Consider the following 17,604-nt stretch of genomic DNA (forward strand, 5'->3'; position numbering starts at 1 on the left):
AACCTAACATGTAACACACACACACACACACACACACACACGGGGAGAACATGCAAACTCAGAGTTATTATATTTAATGTCTTTATTTTTATTTTTCATGTATATTTATTATCATTTATTTACTTGTTTTTAACATCTTATTATATAATGTATAATATTATATTTTTATAATATATAATATTACGAATTAATAATATTATATAATAATTATTGGTACTACAACTTTGAAGTGTGTGAAACCATTGAGGCATAGTGCACATACAGGACAGTGGTGGCGTGCACTCTTGCAGTGACGTAGGCAGGTGCACCCTGCATACCTGAGCAGGGTTCTGGAGAGCGAGTGGTGCTTCCTGGTGCTGCGGCGAGCAGCTCGCTGGCCCTTAATGGGCATCGTGTTAATCCGCTCAAAGTGAACCCTCCTGCTGCTGTCGCCGGGCGGGTCGGGCAGGTGGGTGAAGGAAGGCGCAGAGGGAAGAAGGAGGAGGAGAAGAAGGAGAGAAAAGACAAGAACGGGCAGTGAGAAGGAAGCAATGGCGTCCTCATGCAGGGCGAAAAGACTCTTAGGAAAAGGACTTGGTGATCACAGGCTAGCATCACGCGAGGTAAGCGAGGTCAAGCGGTTAATCAGAACCAGCCATGCATCAAAGAAAAGAAACACAAAGAGGAAAAGACTCTTTTTACACGCCAGAGGTTTGGTTTGGTTTAGTTTAACTTTATTTGAACATGCATGCGGGTTACAATGGAAAACATCTCATGAACCATTTCACAGTTCCACATGTCCACATGCAAAACTTATTTAATCCCACCCCCCATCCGTTCCACATCTGGTGCAGTACATATTATTCACTTCCTGTATTCCATGTAATATTATTCCATATCATCAGTGGAATAATAAATAAATAAGATGAAGACAAGCATCATAAAGCAAGTTCAAGACTCTCCTGCCTTGTATTTTAGCCAACATTAACTGCTTGTATTGTTTTTTGAATTGGCTCATCTCGGTGCATCGTTTGAGTTCCTTCCTCAATCCGTTCCATCATTTAATTCCGCTTACTGAAATGCTGTGGATTTTCAACCTTGTTCTCGCATAAAGTGTGTCAAGTTTAATTTTCCTCTAAGATCATAGCGAGAAATACTGTATGACATTTTAGGTAGCAGGTTATTGTTAACTTTATGCATGGTTTTAGCAGAAAATGTACTAAATCAGCAAATTTTAATATCTGTGATTTTAAAAATAAAGGGTTAGTGTGTTCTCTATACTTGGCATTATGAATTATCCTCACCCATCTTTTTTGCAGTACGTTGAGTGAGTGAAGACTGCTTTTAGAATGATTGCCCCATATTTCCACACAATAAGTCAGATATGGTAATACCAAAGAACAGGAAAGAGTGTGGAGTGATTTTTGAGCAAGAACAAATTTTGCTTTATTCAATATTGAAGTATTTCTCGCCACCTTTTGTTGTATATTTTTAATATGAGATTTCCAACTCATTTTTTCATCTACTATGATCCCCAGAAATGTATTTTCATTCACTCTTTCAATGTCCACTCCGTCTATTTGTATTTGGTCGTTCTTGTGTGCTTTCCCCAGAACAACAGGCAGTGGTATCATCTGCAAATGATACCAACTTTAGGTCCTTTGTCACTTTTCAAATGTCGATTAACACATTGAACAGTTTTGGTCCCAATATGGACCCCTGGGGTACTCCACGCGTGATATTTAAACTTGTAGATGTGTGTTCTCCTAGCTTTACAAACTGCTTCCTGTTTGTCCCAATTCAAAACTAATCCTCTGATTCCGTACCGTTCTAACTTTGTTGTTAAAATATTGTGATTTTGTCGAAGGCTTTTTTAAGATCCATAATTACTGCAGCTGCACACCTTCTGTGGTCTGTAGCAGTAGCAGTCGTAGCTTCCTGCGTGATTTCAATCAGTGCCATAGAAGTTGAAATGTTAGCTCTGTATCCGTTTTGGCTACCTGCTAGTAATTCATTCTTATTCATACATTTGTCCAACCTATTATGAAATAGCTTCTCCATAATTTTAGAAAATTACAAATTACACCTCCATAGCTTGCAAAAAGGTGACAACTTGTTGCTCCGTTGAAGCGACATCCATTTCGTCGGGTTCGTCCTTATTCGCAACTGCCCCGGCATCGGACCTAGGTTTGATCCGAAGGCCTGTCACGACCACATCATTCATTGGCGTGTTCTGATCCATGTCATCTATGGTCGGTTTCAGTTGCTCAATGATTTTGTCTTTTTCTTCAGTCTCTTTTTTTTGGGAGCGGCTGTCAGTGCTGCAGTACTTTCCTGTAATTCTTTCTTCTCCACTCTCACACTTTGAACTTCATCCGTCAAGTCCTGGTGAAGATGCAGAACCAGCACCTTCCATGCCTTTAACCGAATCCGGAGTGCTTCGACCAGAACTACTCGAGCCACCATCAGATCCGCTTCTTTTATCTTTGGCATTATTGCGGTTGCGGAGCAACACCGTCTCGAGTGTTGTCGATTAGCCGTTAGCTTGTTTGACACTGCCTTTGGTGTTTAATATTCGTTGTAACAGCGGGTTTGTGTCTCTCACCAGTCCTTGTTACAGCCTCAGATATCTCCTCAAGAGCGCGGCTTCGTGAGCAGCCGCCGATTCAAAGCCGCGGCTAGCTTGACGGCTTGCCTATAAGGGCTGTCGGCTCCTACTATACGTTTGTTTTGGTGAGTTCAGTCCACTCGCTGGTCCGAATTAAGGCAGAGATGTCAGCACTCACTTCTAGCGTTGTAATCACAAGCTACAGTCAGGAATAGTCACAAAAAGTTTAAAACTCCGGTTTCTAAAAACCTAAGCTCTTTCCGTGAGCGTCCTTTCCGGCCAGGAACTCACCTTTTTATGGTCTGAGTGATGGATGACTGGCGCTGTAAGACAGGCCTCCGGGTGTCAATGAAGTCGCGGGGCGGGGACTGGAGGTGAGAGGTCTCTACCGGCATGCTGATGCTGCGCAGGAAGCCCTGCCTCTTCAGCGGCTACACGGGGGGGGGAATACGTTACAAAAACTGCAACAAGCAATTTAAAAAATATATTTTGGCATTTTAAATAGATATGTTTTTATTTTCTTTTTGATTTCCATTTTAAGAATACATATTTATAAGAGTCAAGTGGTAAAAGCAACACAAAAGTTATGTATTACATTAATACTATGCAGAAATAAGTTAATTGTTTTATATTTAATATTTATTTCACAAGGTAAGACTACAAACTTAATAATAGAATAAGTGCAACATTTACAACATAATTGTTACCAATACATGACTGACTATAATAACTCGTTCATCATTATTTATTGCTTTTAATGTGATTTTTGTGTTCCCTTAAATTAATTCTTTGGCTAGTTTAATTAATTTTAAAGGCTTGTATTTCTATATACAGTCATGGAAAAAATGATTAGACAACCCTTGTTTCTTCAGTTTCATGTTCATTTTAATGCCTGATACAACTAAAGGTACATTTGTTTGGACAAATATAACAAAGACAACAAAAATAGCTCATAAGAGTTCAAATGATTTGCCAGTACAATGCTAGAACAATTCATGCAAGAACTTAAGTTATTTTGGTTATTATTCAAGAAGTTGCTCGATATCAGCTCTTAACTTCAACTCTTATGAGCTATATTTGTTATCATCATCATATTCATCCAACCAAATGTACCTTTAGTTGTACCAGGCATTACAATGATCAATAAACTGAAGAAACAAGGGTTGTCTAATCATGTCTTCCATGACTGTAATTGTTATTAAAGATGAGAAACAGTATCAGCAAGGTATGCCAAGAATTTTTTTTTTTTAATTCATTTTTTAAAATCAAGACTAATTTCACAAGAAAATTAGTTTTTTGGCACTAATTCGTAATGCCTGTTACCGTGCATTTATTTGTTTGCAACAAATGTAAATATCTTTTTTTTCCCCCCCCCATCAGCTGTTAGTAGTTTGAGCACCTGAACAAAAGTGGGAGGCTCGTCCAGAGACATCTGAGTTGCAGGAATGTCCAGTCGGAGCCAGGGGGGCTTCTTCCTCTGCAGGCTGCTGGTGCTCTCCCGCCGTGGTGGTTCTGCCATGTTGTGTGTCCCCACCCCAGGCCAGCCAGCTGCAAAAGGAGATGAGGGTGTTGTTTATTTCCCTTTTAAAATAACACCCAAAAGCACCAAAACTGAATATACAATACTGTTGCAGTTGCTTGTAGCACCGACTGACGCCACAGGAGGGTGCTAAAGGCTCCGATTTACGTCAACAGCATTTTGACAGATGGCTTTTACTGTACACCAACATGCCGTGAAAATAACCAAAATAGGGAGTTTTGCTGCTACAGCAGATTCTTTTTCTAAACTCGGATGAAGCAAACTTTAGAGATGCTTTCCCACAAGCTGCAGGAACTACAGAGCTTAATGGGTGTGAGTGCACCTTAACCGCACATCAAAAGGCTAATCATTACATCAGCAACAGACCTGCCACCCCGCCTATAGGTTTCACGTCCTGTCTTTTCTAAGAGCTCGTCTCTTTCTTTCACTGCCACAAAAATGCTCTGCATGCTCGCTCAAGCGTTCATCAATCCAAACAGTTTTGCGGCGGACACACAAGGTCATGTCCTCACTTCCCCCCCCAGCTTAAACCATAAAGAAAAGTTGCCATTCTAAGTCACCACAAGCTTGTGTTTCAGCTGGGCGCGTGGGTGACAGACAGTGGCAGAAGTGAAACAGGCAGAAAAAGCAACCCTTACTTGTGTCGTTATTCACAAGACACTTCATTAGGCACACCTACACAAGCCAATAATGACATCTAACACTTGATGGAGAGCATCATCACAATAGTGTCATCTGTGAGGGTTAATATAAGTCTAACAGCTCCGTCCCACCCGCTATTAGATTCCATTTCATGGTCAAGTCCAAACAGCAGAAGTCACTGATTGCAGAGGAGAGCTTAAAAAGGACACGGCGACATTTCCCCCTTTTAATGACAGACAAGTTTGATTGCTCAAGATGTTTGGCGTTGCAAACAAGCAGCTTTGTTTTATTATTTTTTGTGCACGCGTTACTCCACTCTGACATTTGTGGCTCTTTATGTGTACCTCATGCTGGCCCATTAAAACTACAGCAACAACAAGGAGTAGCAGTTTCTAATTGGCTCCAGCTGACCACAAAGCTTTAGGAAAAATCTCATTTGTGCAAACCTGCAGCCCTACAAGTACAGAAAAATACACTCCAAGGACCAAAGTTCTGTAAGGTCAGTTAAAGGTTAAAGGCATGGCTAGAAGGGTCTGGGGTGGAAGAACTTGAGGGTTGTGATCTCTGACCGGGATGAAGAACAGGAAGCCGCACTTAGTGTTTGTCATAGTGTCCCTATACGGTTGGCAAGTAGATGCCATACAACAGGGGTGTCCAAAGTGAGGCCCGCGGGCCATTTGTGACCGGCAACTTGCTTTTTATCGGCCCACGATGACGTGTAATAATTTAATTAAATTAAACTAAACAACACCCACAGAAAATTGTAACAAGCTACACAGACAGTCCCATTGTAACTTCCACCCATCCATTTTCTATGCCGCTTATCCTCATTAGGGTCGCGGCGGTATGCTGGAGTCTATCCCAGCTGACTTTGGGCAAGAGGCGGGGTACACCCTGGGCTGGTCGCCAGCCAATCGCAGGGCGCATATAGACAAACAACCATTCACACTCACATTCATACCTATGGACAATTTAGAGTCACTAATTAACCTAACATGCATGGCGGGGAAACAGGAGTACCCGGAGAAAACCAGACACACACACACACACACACACACACACACACACACGGGGAGAACATGCAAACTCCACACAGAGATGGCTAACGGAGATCTTCTGACGGTGTGGCCAACATGCTAACCACTCGGCCCCCATTTTAACATGAAATCTAAAAAAAAAAAGAAAAAAAAAAAAGAAAAGGTTTTAATTATTCATGGTATTAAATATTTATTAAATATTTTTTGTTTTCCTAAAATATTCATCTTGTTTCATTCGGATTTTAATCATGAGCAACACATTAAAGGCAAAGTAATGCAAAGACCTTGAAAACTTTCACGTAAAAAGCAACGGTATCTGCAATGCTGGTCCAGTATTCACTTGGTATCGGGTCACCAACATTTCCCGTATCGACCAACCCTAGGACTTGGGGTAAAAAGGAGAACCATTGTCCTACTGAACACGTCTTGCGTGTCTATCCAGTATAAGAACTTGAAGAGATGAGCAAACTTTGTGACGTCTGCCAGTCGTCCTCCAAAGTCAACATGGCAGCTAAACTGGCAGAGCCTGGGGAACTGCAGCAGCAGCCATGATCTGAGAAACAAAAATGAGTCGTCCTCAACGTTCGCCGCTCCCTTGAGAAGCGGAGATGTCCTTGCTGTGGAGGAGAGCTGCAGATGAAATGTGTGCTTGGCTCCTACTCAAGCTGGAGGATTAGCCTCTTTCATCATCTGCTCACGGCCACGTTCACCAGCGGAACTCCTTTAAAGCCGCCCGCCATTCAAATAACTGCCAGAGCCCTAATCTCACTTTCAAGGTGATGGCGTTCTATCATCATATCGTCATAGTTTACCTTCCACGCCGCATGATTTAATCACAGCTAAGGATTTGTTTTGACTTCCAGAAACCAGGGCAAACACGCAGGACAGATGGGGATGTAACGCTTTGCTCACAAGACACGCTTTCCGCCATCATCTGGTCCTCATGAGGCCCAAATAACTTCCTCCTCATCCATTAAGGCAGGGAGGAGACAGCAGACAAAACACAGAGCTGACATCTCGCCAGGTGCACGCACGTCCAGCGGGGCTGAAATGACGAAGGCAGACAGGCAGAACAAATTTCCTTGAAGTGACACGGTGCACAGGCCATACCATCATTTCACACAAATACTAATGCATGCGTAGAAAACACACAGGTGGCCTCTTAAGTCCCGTTTTATACTTTTTTTTTGCCAATTTTAAATAAATGCCAGAGGCCCCGCTAGTGTGTTGTCCAAAAACCTAGCCTTAATGCTGGAATTTGGAATTTACTGATGCAAACTTGCCATTTAATGCTAATCTTTAATGCTAATGAGCTGCGTTACCCACGCCTGCCTCCGACAGAGTTGGTGTCTCCACGATTGCACACGTTTCCACTTTTTACATGTACAGTAATCCCTCATTCATCGTGGTTAATTGGTTCCAGACCCAACCGTGATATGTGAATTTCCACTAAGTAGGGCTCCTTATTTATAATTCACACACAGGTATTTTTGTAGCTTGAACATAGAAAGTCTGTTTAAAGCATAAATATGTTGTCTTACTTTATTAGAGCCCTCCAGACATGAAACAGCACCCCTATAGTCACCTTTACACTCGTATTACCCAAAAAGGTAGACCTAATAAGACATTATATAGACTCACATGTTAGCATTTGGTGAGTTCCTTGTTCTTTTACATCCTGTTCTAGACAGAACTTCCTGTGATGGCTATTGTCTCAGCAATGTAACACTACTGACACCTAGTAACCACTTTAAAATACTACAGTACATATCCTCAACCATTCTGAATGTGTCTTCTGAATGCCTTGTATTGTATTTTAGTCCATTTAGTTATTTTTATGCTTGAAAATATTTAATTTAGGCATAAAATGCATCAAATATGCATATTTTTAGGCCGTATTCAACCACGAAAACAGCGATGATTCATTAATGAATATATTTTGGAACAACTGTACACGTGTCCAATGTAATAGATACCATATATCCCATACAACAAAATAGCATTAATGCTAACAAGCAATACTAGCAATAGTTACGTGAGCTACAGTGCTAGGTTAGCCTATTTTCTGGAGAAAAACATGATCAAACTTATAGCTCCCACGTCTGTGGCTGACTGGCAGAGCTCCAGGCTTTAATTTAAGATGTATAGCGAAGCCTGCTCTTTTAGCGTTTGTCCTCCATGAAGAGGTGGGTGTATGTACACAAAGGGCGGGCTCATCCACTCTCTCAACTCTCCAGCTCGATTTACATATGGAGCAAGTATGACAACTATCAGATTCTGCTTACAAAACCGAGGTGGGACATTTCTGACTGTGAAAAGTGCACGGAAGCAAAGTCAGCGCCCGCACATGCAGACGCACTAAAATACAAAACAAGTACATATTATGACTAATGACTGGAATGTTTCTGAATGTTTCAGATGGTCCTTTGAAAATCCCGTTCCAAATGACCATGACGCATGCCATAGCAACATTCCACACGCTCTCTGGCTGAGACTACAAAGAGCTTTTAAAAAAAAACACACACACAAAATGCCCGAGCTTCACGGACAGTAGCTGCCTGGTTTCCGGCCAGTGGGGTTTTTGCAGAGGCGGCGGTGTGTGGACAAGCAGGAAGTGCTGATGTGAAACCTCATTAATGTGGCGAGTGAGACGTCCGGGTAACTCACTACTACTATGCTTCTTGGCCGTCACATCTTCTTCTACTCATATTCGTGTTGTTTTTGTGTAGCATTTTAGCCTATCATCCTACTGTAATAGCAGCTTGGAAACAATAATAATACGTCTCAGACTGACCTTAAACAAGCCCTCAGAAAAAGGTCAGTGCTTTAAAAGGTAGTCATTTACTATAAACGGCTATGAGCAATTGTTATGTCTTGCTTCATGTTGGAGTCAGGAACAATGCAAGGAAATGACACCATTCAGCCTCTGGTTTTTCCCTTATGCTGAGGGGTAAACATTTTTTCCAGCAAAACCAAAACAAGTGTAAATAAAGGCTGCGGGTATTTCACTAGAAGCCTCCAGTCCTGTAGGTGGCAGCCATGTGCATAGCAAAGCAACTGGACAAGGAGAAGTAGTCACTTTTGCCTTTTCTCACTGATAATTAAATCAAATCCTGCATCCACCACACAGAAATTGAATGGAAAGGAGTTGTTTTGGCATAATCTTGCAAAAAAGCAAACCACGAGGCTGCACACAAATAGGCAGATAAAATTATCCATTAAAGAACAACCTAGCTTCCTATCAAGCTAGCCTGCTGGCTAACTACTACAGTAATAACTACCACAAATAATGGACAAGCAACAATCTTGCAAGATAGATAGATAGTAATATACTGTAGATGTTAATCATTTCCTTGGTGTGTGTCTGTCTGACGTCCTGTTTCACTTCCTGCCATTCAAAGAGCTAAGTGGGTGGGGCATATGTATATGACAACTTCTCATTGGCTTATGGACACTTATGATTGAGCCCCATGAATTCTACCCAGCAACAAGTAGCTTGGGCAAGAAGCCGTGCATGTCTGATGATATCTAGATAGGAATTTGCCGCGTCGGCTTGATTGGTTAAAGTTTGACTTTGGCGTTTTTAGAACAAATTTACAAATGATTTTTGTTGTCTACTTATCTATAACGCCAAGCGAGCAAGCGCCTAAAACTTGTTAACTGACTTGTTAGCTTCTGAGTTTTGAGAGATACTAATCTAAAACCTTCTAGCTTTTGAGCTACCAAGCTACCTTCCAAGCTAACTACCCATCAATAACTTGCTAAATGGTTAGCTTCCAAGCTATCTAGCCTAACAGTGATATAGTTAGCTTGGCTAGTATCTAGCTAAGAACTTTTTTGTTTCTTAGCCAACACTAGCTAACTACAAATGGCAACCACTAATAACTTCTTAAGTGGCTGGCTTCCTAGCTACAGTATTGTACGAGATATAGATAGTAGTTATTATACTCATAACTACCCACTAATAGCTGGTTAACTTGCTCACATCGGTGGTACACAATAAGATGGACGCTGAGAGGGTCATATTTGGGCACCGTGGGCCAAAGGAAGCAAGTCCCAGTAGAGCGGCTGTCATCAGGCCGTACCGCGGTGATGTGCGACAGGCTGTCATGGCAATCCAGCCTTTTACGACATTAAAACACACACACAGCAGAAATATCCGTCGCAGCTGACCCTGAGATCAAGTGTCACGGCGCGCTGAGGGGCAGACGACAGAGGGGCACGCCTACAAAAAAAAAATATTTAGTTTTCAATGTTTTTCCGAAGAGTAGCCGTAGTTAAGTCAATGCACTTTTAACGGTTATGTCTCTGAAGGGTTGCAGAATGGAGCTACTCGGTCGTTTTCAAGCCTCCTCCCAGACAGACGGTCATAACAGTGTTTACGAAATGACAGCATCCAGCGCCAGGGATATGAATAGCTCCTGAAAGTATAAATGGCATCCTCAAAGCGGGCCCTCGGCATGCGGTGTATTTATAGTAGTGAATTTCAAATGCAACGTAAAAAGCTCTGGGAAAGGCTGGAGAATTGCGCCTGATTGTATCGGCGCAGGAAGGCAAAGCGGGACGAGCAGTGACGCCACACGCTGGAATATGTGCTTTGCTGCTTGGCCCTGGTGAAACATTATTACATGCAAAGCTGACTCAACGCTTTGAATCATTTAGTCTGCTCAAGTTAATTATTTACCACGCGCTTCCCCCTGCTGTTTCAGCCATTACACATACAGGTAGCAGCCCCCCCCCCATCAGCATTATAATCTCCCTATTGTTTCAAGTGCAGATAACAGTATGACTGTGCTGAAGGCCAACACATACCGGAGCTTTCTTGTTTTAATAACCTTCATCACAGCAGTCAGATAGCAATGACAATGAAATGAAAACAGTTTTTTTTTTTTTTACCTTAATTGTGTGTTGTTTTTTAAAGATAGAGACATTCTTAGGATTTTCACAACAAGGTAGACAAAAGTAGAATGTACCCAACATGTTACAGGTGACTCTTGCCTTTCATATCTGTATTTTTATTTGTTAGCTAGGATACCATTGTTTTTTTTTTATTTTGTATGTTTCCATTTATATTTATTCTATATTGTACTATTAAATATATTCATTTTAAGCTGTATTAAAAAAGAAACATTAAAAAAAAACTCCTCAAATTGACGATAGATGCAATAAACAATACACATACATATTTCAGGAAAAGGTACATACGGTACAGTATATATCAGGCCCATATTTCACTGCATGTTTTACTGTAACTGTACGTAAAACACTCCAAGCAAGTAAGTAGTCATTCTTTCACAATTTAATTTAAATGTTACATTTTCATATTGTTTTTATTTTTTTTTTAAATGTACATTGTTTTTATTATTTTATTTTATTATTCTATTTACATTTATTTTTTTTAAATATTAAATTCTTGATTTTATATTTTCTTTTTATGTGGTTATTTTAAAATAAAAATTATAATGTAATATATAATTAAAAAAAAAAAAGACATGAAAGATAAAAATAAAATAAGTAAAATAAATGAGAAATAAAAACGGATATTGTGCCAGGTACTTGGTGGGACCTCCCTTTACAAATGCAACCTCTTGTTTTTTGAGAAATGACTAAAAATTGTATATTGTAAATACGGCATTGCTTCCACACTAAATCTCGTGATGGCCCAAGTAATGCATATCACTAAATGTGTATCATGCCTTGTTTGCTTCAGTAATCTCGAGGAAGCAGATGACTTGGTGGTTTGCTGGCTGTGACGGGGCCCACTTTGGATGTGGGAACACCCTGTTAAATGAACCCACGCCGTGATACTGGCGCTTTGTGAAGTCGAGCCGCCGATAAGCAGCTCATTTTACTTCTTCTCCACCACAGCTGAGGCACCTGAAAGCTCTTTGTTTGCAGTGAGGGCTTATCTTACAGCACCTCTATCATCTCCACCTGCACTCACTGACTATTACTGTGTATGTTTGTGTGCGTGTATGAGTGTGCGTGTGTGTGTGTGTGTGTGTGGTGAGGGTCAGTCGGAGTTTAGCACGGCAAGCACACTTTGCAGAAAAGGCTAAAGCCCGCCGGGGGCTAACTGTTGAGGGCAGTTCATGAAATTCAACAAGACTGTGACACTCACCAAAAACTGACCTCGGGCCAGAAGGGAGCAGACAACAACAGCAGAGTTTCCAGATCAGCAGTTATACTGTACACCGCACACGTTAGTGTATCCTTTTTCTGCTGGTTGGTTGTTTAATTGTGACAGCGTAATAGTCACGACAGCATATTATATGCTGCTTAATGCTGGAATTGAAAACAAATCATTATAGGTTATCAGCATCGACTTTGACTCGCATGCTCAAAATGTGAAAGGCGCTAACCATGACAAGGTGAGTGAAAGAAGCTGAACTAGTCACGATAATGCATGGTATGCTGCTCGACACAAGGCTTTAGAAAATTGAAATGGCTTGCGTTGATTGAAATACTCGAAGTGTGAAAGGCAACGGCAAATGCAAGGTTAGTGGAAGAAGAAGATAAAAAGGCTGTTTGGAATAGTAATATGCTGGAATAGTGCCAAAAGTGTATGGTATGTTGATTTCTGATAGTTGGAACCAAACATTTGACGAAGTCCACGGTCAAAAGTTGGTAACGTTTGGAAGTGGCTCGCACTACATGCTCAAAGTAGACAAGAAGATTATTATGAAAGGCTGCAATTGTCAAAACGGTGCATGCTATGTTGCTTGCTACACATAATTAGGACCCAAAATGTGCAAAAATCTAAAAGGACAAAAGTTGGAAGCATACTGGCGTCACATCCTCTAAAGCAAGGAAGGCAGCAACTACGACGAGAAAAGCGGACAAAGATAAAAGGCCTCTATATACTGCTTGGAATTAGAAAACAAGGCAGGATTTCACAAAATGTCCACCATCTTTATGTACATCAAAGGTGATTTTGGCCCGTGACTTGTTTATTATTGGCCCGCTGCACACACAAAAAAAAATGAATAGAGCAAAAAAGGCACAATGTCAAGAAAAACACTTACATGATGATAATTAACTCATTCAATACCAGACGTATTTAGACGTTTTTATAATTCCGTAAACCCCATCTTAGCAACGTATTTACTGTATACGTCCTTTATGTTTTTTCGCGGCAGAGACAAAAAGAGGTGATGATGCAACTCTCCACTAATTCATTAACACGTCGGAGCACTTTTAAGCCATACAAACGGCCACAAGGTGGGAGAAGTGCATTTGATAAGAGCTCAGCAAGGTCATGTTAACAGACAAATCACACTTGACAGGAAGGAGGAAGTGAGAGAGCATGGAAGATTGTAGAAGGTTACGCATTGGCACAACATGTACTGAATAGGTCAATAATCTCCTCGAGACAAGATTTGTAAAAGTGATTATCTCCCCTAAGAGCAATGAAAAAGAAACTAGTGTTAAGTTTGTCCTGAAATAGAAAATGCCAATGCTACACAGCCCAAACCAAAAACAATGACTAAACCTCCTTGGCGTAGAAAAGATAGGAGTCATCCTGTCTGCAGCTCCCACAACAGCTTTAAATTGCCCCAAAAACAAGATCTTTATTGTACACGGGAGGTTTGACATTCTCTCGTTATGAGAGTAAGAGCAGAATGTTAGAAACAACATGTGATAGCCATCTAAATAGTTTCCAGTGTGATATCAGCCTCGATCAAGGCCATACAAAAGGCTGCATTGTGCCGCCTGACGTTGAACAACGTTCATTGTGCGGCGTGATCGGAATACGAGAGCCGAGCATTTCATTACTCCAATTAATGGAAGTGGCGCTTCCAGCAAATTCCCCCTGGAGGTAATTGCTCAATACCAGTTTAGCATCGGTGTGGTGTTAGTGCAAGCCAAAAAGCATCATCATTCCCAGCTTCTTTGTGTTCAAATCACTCAACAGGCGTAAAAATACTCCACAAAGCAGGCGTTAGCTCGGTCATCCCACTTCCTGCCAGGGAGACCACCAGCAAGAAGAGGTCATGTTACTGGGAGTACTGGAGAGGGAAGGAAGTGAAGGAATAAACCAGCGCAGGAAACACAAGCCAACGCATGCAGAGCGGGATGCAGTCAACACGTCCGGTCCACACGGCCAAGGAAGTGTGACACCCCCAGTGACACGTTGATTGTGGACAGCAGATGAAGTGTGGCTGCTCTCGCAAAAGGGAATTAGCCTCGCTAGCAGCGTTAGCACGTTTCCAGGAGAGTTATCGAGCGTGAAAACTTTGCCAGCGGAGCCCCATTATTTGTCTGCAATTTGAGTCCTGATTCCGCACACTGAGCAGCATGTCATGCACTAATAACCAGCAGCAAGCAGCATACCATGCAGTCTTGGCACCTACAGCATAATACTACAAAAGGCCATTCATCCTCATACACGTTTCTGCCCTTTGTTGCCACCTTCCACACGTGATGCCAGCATACTTCCCCTTTTTTGTCCTTACATTTGGGCACATTTTTGGTTTGAATTCCTAGTAAAAAAAAAACAAAAAACAGCATACCATGCACTCTCTTTACAGTTCTAGCATACTAATCCTACAAAAGGCTTTTACATGCTTTTAACATGTGAAGCCAGCATAGCGCCACTATTTGGCTTTACATTTTGCCACGTTATGTCCTAATTCCTAGCAGCATGTCATGCACCGTCATGACTATACAGTATTAGCGTAATACTGCAAAAAGTCTTGTATCATCTTTTATTGCTTTTCTCATCTTTGTTGCCGCCTTCTAATTCCGAGCTGTGAGCAGCTGATCATGCACCGTCTTGACAAATCCAGCATAATATTGCAAACAGCCTTTGATCACATGACACTTGTGTCATTGTTGCCTCCTTACATTTGAACATGCGATGCTAGAATTGCTCCACTATTCGCCCTTACATTTTAGGTCCTAATTCCGAGTAGCGAGCTGCATGTCATTGTAAACAACCTCTATAACAGCTCTGGATTGTTTTCAAGATAAATTAAAGTTGCCCAGTAGGGAAATTCACAACAACGCATCATCAATTTGTTGAGTCTACGGGAGTCAAACCAATAGTCTTTCAATTGTGAATCAAGCCGCGCTACCCAAACAGTTAGAAAAGCAGGTGTACCTAATGAACTGTCAGGGAGCGTATTTCTGGCTAACAGTGGACGTCCCTGACGTAGGTTGGTGTCACTCGGGGTCCTTAAGATGAAGACCAGGGAGAGGAAAGAGGAAGGATGAGGGGGAGGGGGGTGAAAGCACACAGCTGGACTGAGAGATAGACTATGGAAAACTCCAGAAGGAGGCACAGGAAAACTGGGAAGACCAGAGCAGGTCCTCTGGGACTGTCACAGGCCTAATATGAGAAGATGGAGGAGGAGGGCGACTTAAATTGTCCTGCCAAGCAATGATTGTCATCCAAGGCAGTCAGGAAAGGTGACGTCAGCAAAGAGACAGACTGTCTAATTCAAAGCAGCAAACAAAAAGCCTTTTCTACTCTCCCAAAGTGGGAGGACAACTCCTGACAGGCTCCAGGGAGAAGAAAAAAATGTCAAATTCATATTGTAACTTTTGTTTGTTTTCATCCCGTGTGCATCGCCACGTTTTCAGAGTGGCGCCGTGGCGAAGCAGGGCGTGCCAGAGGAGGGCACCGTAATAAAACGAGAAGGCTTGACATCATTTTCCATCGGTCCTGTCAGCGTGCGAAGAGGAGGAGGAGAAGAAAGAAAAAAGCTGGCACCGGGACAAGGAGAAAGAGAAAGTTGGATTCCGGGCTCAGGTACTTGTTAAAATACGCCGCCAGCGTCTGGCCGGAAGCCACCTCACCTCCCTCTTGTTTGACTGACAAACATTCATCACACTCCAATGGATTCAAAGCACAATATTAAAAAAGGTTGTATTTTTAAGAAAAACACACAGAAGTGTCCAAAACACACCCTGGTTTCTGGGAAAGCTGCTGGATTGAGTTGGGTGCATGGTATGCGATGCTGGTGGGGCCGCTGAAGCTGTCCAGATAGAACACACATGGACGTTATTACCACAGGAGACACTGCCTTCTATCAGCGGCAGCTTACACGCACAACTACAGCTGTCAAATTCCCAATATATAGTTTGAATATTTACATCCATTTTCATTTAAAAACAACCTGCATGTTCACAGCATTTTGAGTCCTAACTCCTTGAAGCAAGCAGTATATCATGCACTGTCATGACTATGCTGCAAAAAGCCTGTGAGCCTCTTCTTTTCAGTGATAGGCTGGACCGCTGTGCTTTTACATTCACCCAAGCACAGATGTGGATTCATTGGTGTGCACTACTTGTCTTCAACCAGTTGAGGCGCTGTCACTTGCAACAAGTATGCAATCAGAAGATGATCAACAGAAGGTGACGCAGACCTGCTGCTGTGAGAAAACTCCTACGCACAGAATTATTTTTCTTAATATGGCAATGGTCTGGAGCCCGCACAAGACACATGGCATTGGAAACTGTATTATAAAAATAAACAAGTGAATTGATGCCATGGCCAGGAAGCATTCAGAAAATTACAAAACTTAAAACAAAATCATGCAAAAGTACCAAATTAAAAGAAATTTCAAAACTGTTTCCATTTTTGTAAATGTCAAATGCTGTACATTTGGATTTTTTAAAAAAAGTATTTTGTAATTTTGTTCAGACTATATGGCCACTGTATCGTTTTTTAATTATTATTATTTTAACAGCATTGGAGAATCAATGAGTGTTCTGAACTCCTGTTTCCATGCCTCTGTCATAGAATAAAGGGAGTTTGTGAGTTTATAATAGTGTTGTTGATACTTCCCGGCCATTGTATCAGTTCATCAGTTAATTGTTTTGTGTGTTTTTGTTTTTTTTTTTTTTTTTTTTTTTTTTTTTTTTTTTAAATGGGATTGCAGAAACTCAGACAGTTCTGAACTCCTGTTTCCATGCCACTGTTGTATTGGGAACAATAAGTAGTCGCATTTTGTGTCTTCAGCCACCGGAAATTGATCATAACTTAAGTTGATCAAGGAAATTGAGACGAATGCACATCCCTAATATAGCAGCATTTCTTTCATAGTATTTAGGCTGTTTGTTTTGTTTTATAAGTCAGTTTTCCCACCACTATTTGGCGAGAGTGCACACAGTAGCTTTCAGGAAAGTGCTAACCAAATAGTGAAGCGTCTTCACCGCATTGACACTGTATGTCCCTGATTTGTTTACAAGCGACGCTGGTGTAACGGAAGCCTGTGTGAACCTCGGAACGCGATCCTCCTTCAAGGGATTTCACCTACGTACGGCATGCGTATTTGCGAACTGGCCTACATGTTTATTTCTGTCCCAAGGTGTCAGGTAAAGATATTTATTGGCTAATCTCCAGACAACACGCCCTCAAAAGCACCGCTCAATTGCTTGCTCTGGGAGTCAAAGTTCAAGGAGCCATTGCTGCTTCTGGGAAAAAACAAAGCGTTCCCACAACCTCCGAAACTTTGCCCCGAGGTTAACCAGCTCCAGACGCCATGCCGAAAACACCCCGTAGCCACCAACCCTAATGAGATGTTTGCTTCCTTGTGTTATCTTAAGCCAATTGAGTGACTATATTTCTTTTTTTGTGCGTGCATCTAATAAAGGCTGCCAGGAATTCCCTGCTTGTGTGACAGTGGAGGCGCTGAGCGGTCGGAGGTGGTCGGGAGGCTCAGCTCAGAGGTGAGAGGCCTGAAAATAGCCACGCTGCCACATTACATCACAAGCCGGCCGACTGTCATGGCCGCCTGTGAGTCACCCAGCTAGGGAGGGACACGAGAGCATTTCCAGAAAGCCGTAGAATG

General features: G+C 41.8%; 1 protein-coding gene across 2 annotated transcripts in view; it reads right to left on the reverse strand.

Moving 5' to 3' along the window:
- The window catches only part of rhbdf1a (rhomboid 5 homolog 1a (Drosophila)), a 55,430-nt gene that overhangs the window by 24,358 nt on the left and 13,468 nt on the right, over positions 1 to 17,604 (reverse strand). The window contains exons 4-6 of one of the 2 annotated variants that reach the window (XM_054758454.1): positions 3,987 to 4,135; positions 2,879 to 3,018; positions 318 to 425 (exon numbers count right to left, since the gene is read on the reverse strand). In XM_054758454.1, the coding sequence (XP_054614429.1) occupies positions 318 to 425; positions 2,879 to 3,018; positions 3,987 to 4,135 (397 nt within the window). The remainder of the gene's footprint in view (positions 1 to 317; positions 426 to 2,878; positions 3,019 to 3,986; positions 4,136 to 17,604) is intronic. The other variant, XM_054758456.1, reaches the window with a different exon arrangement.

The sequence above is a fragment of the Dunckerocampus dactyliophorus genome, chromosome 18, assembly GCF_027744805.1.
Source record: "Dunckerocampus dactyliophorus isolate RoL2022-P2 chromosome 18, RoL_Ddac_1.1, whole genome shotgun sequence".
In the NCBI taxonomy this organism is placed as follows: Eukaryota; Metazoa; Chordata; class Actinopteri; order Syngnathiformes; family Syngnathidae; genus Dunckerocampus; species Dunckerocampus dactyliophorus.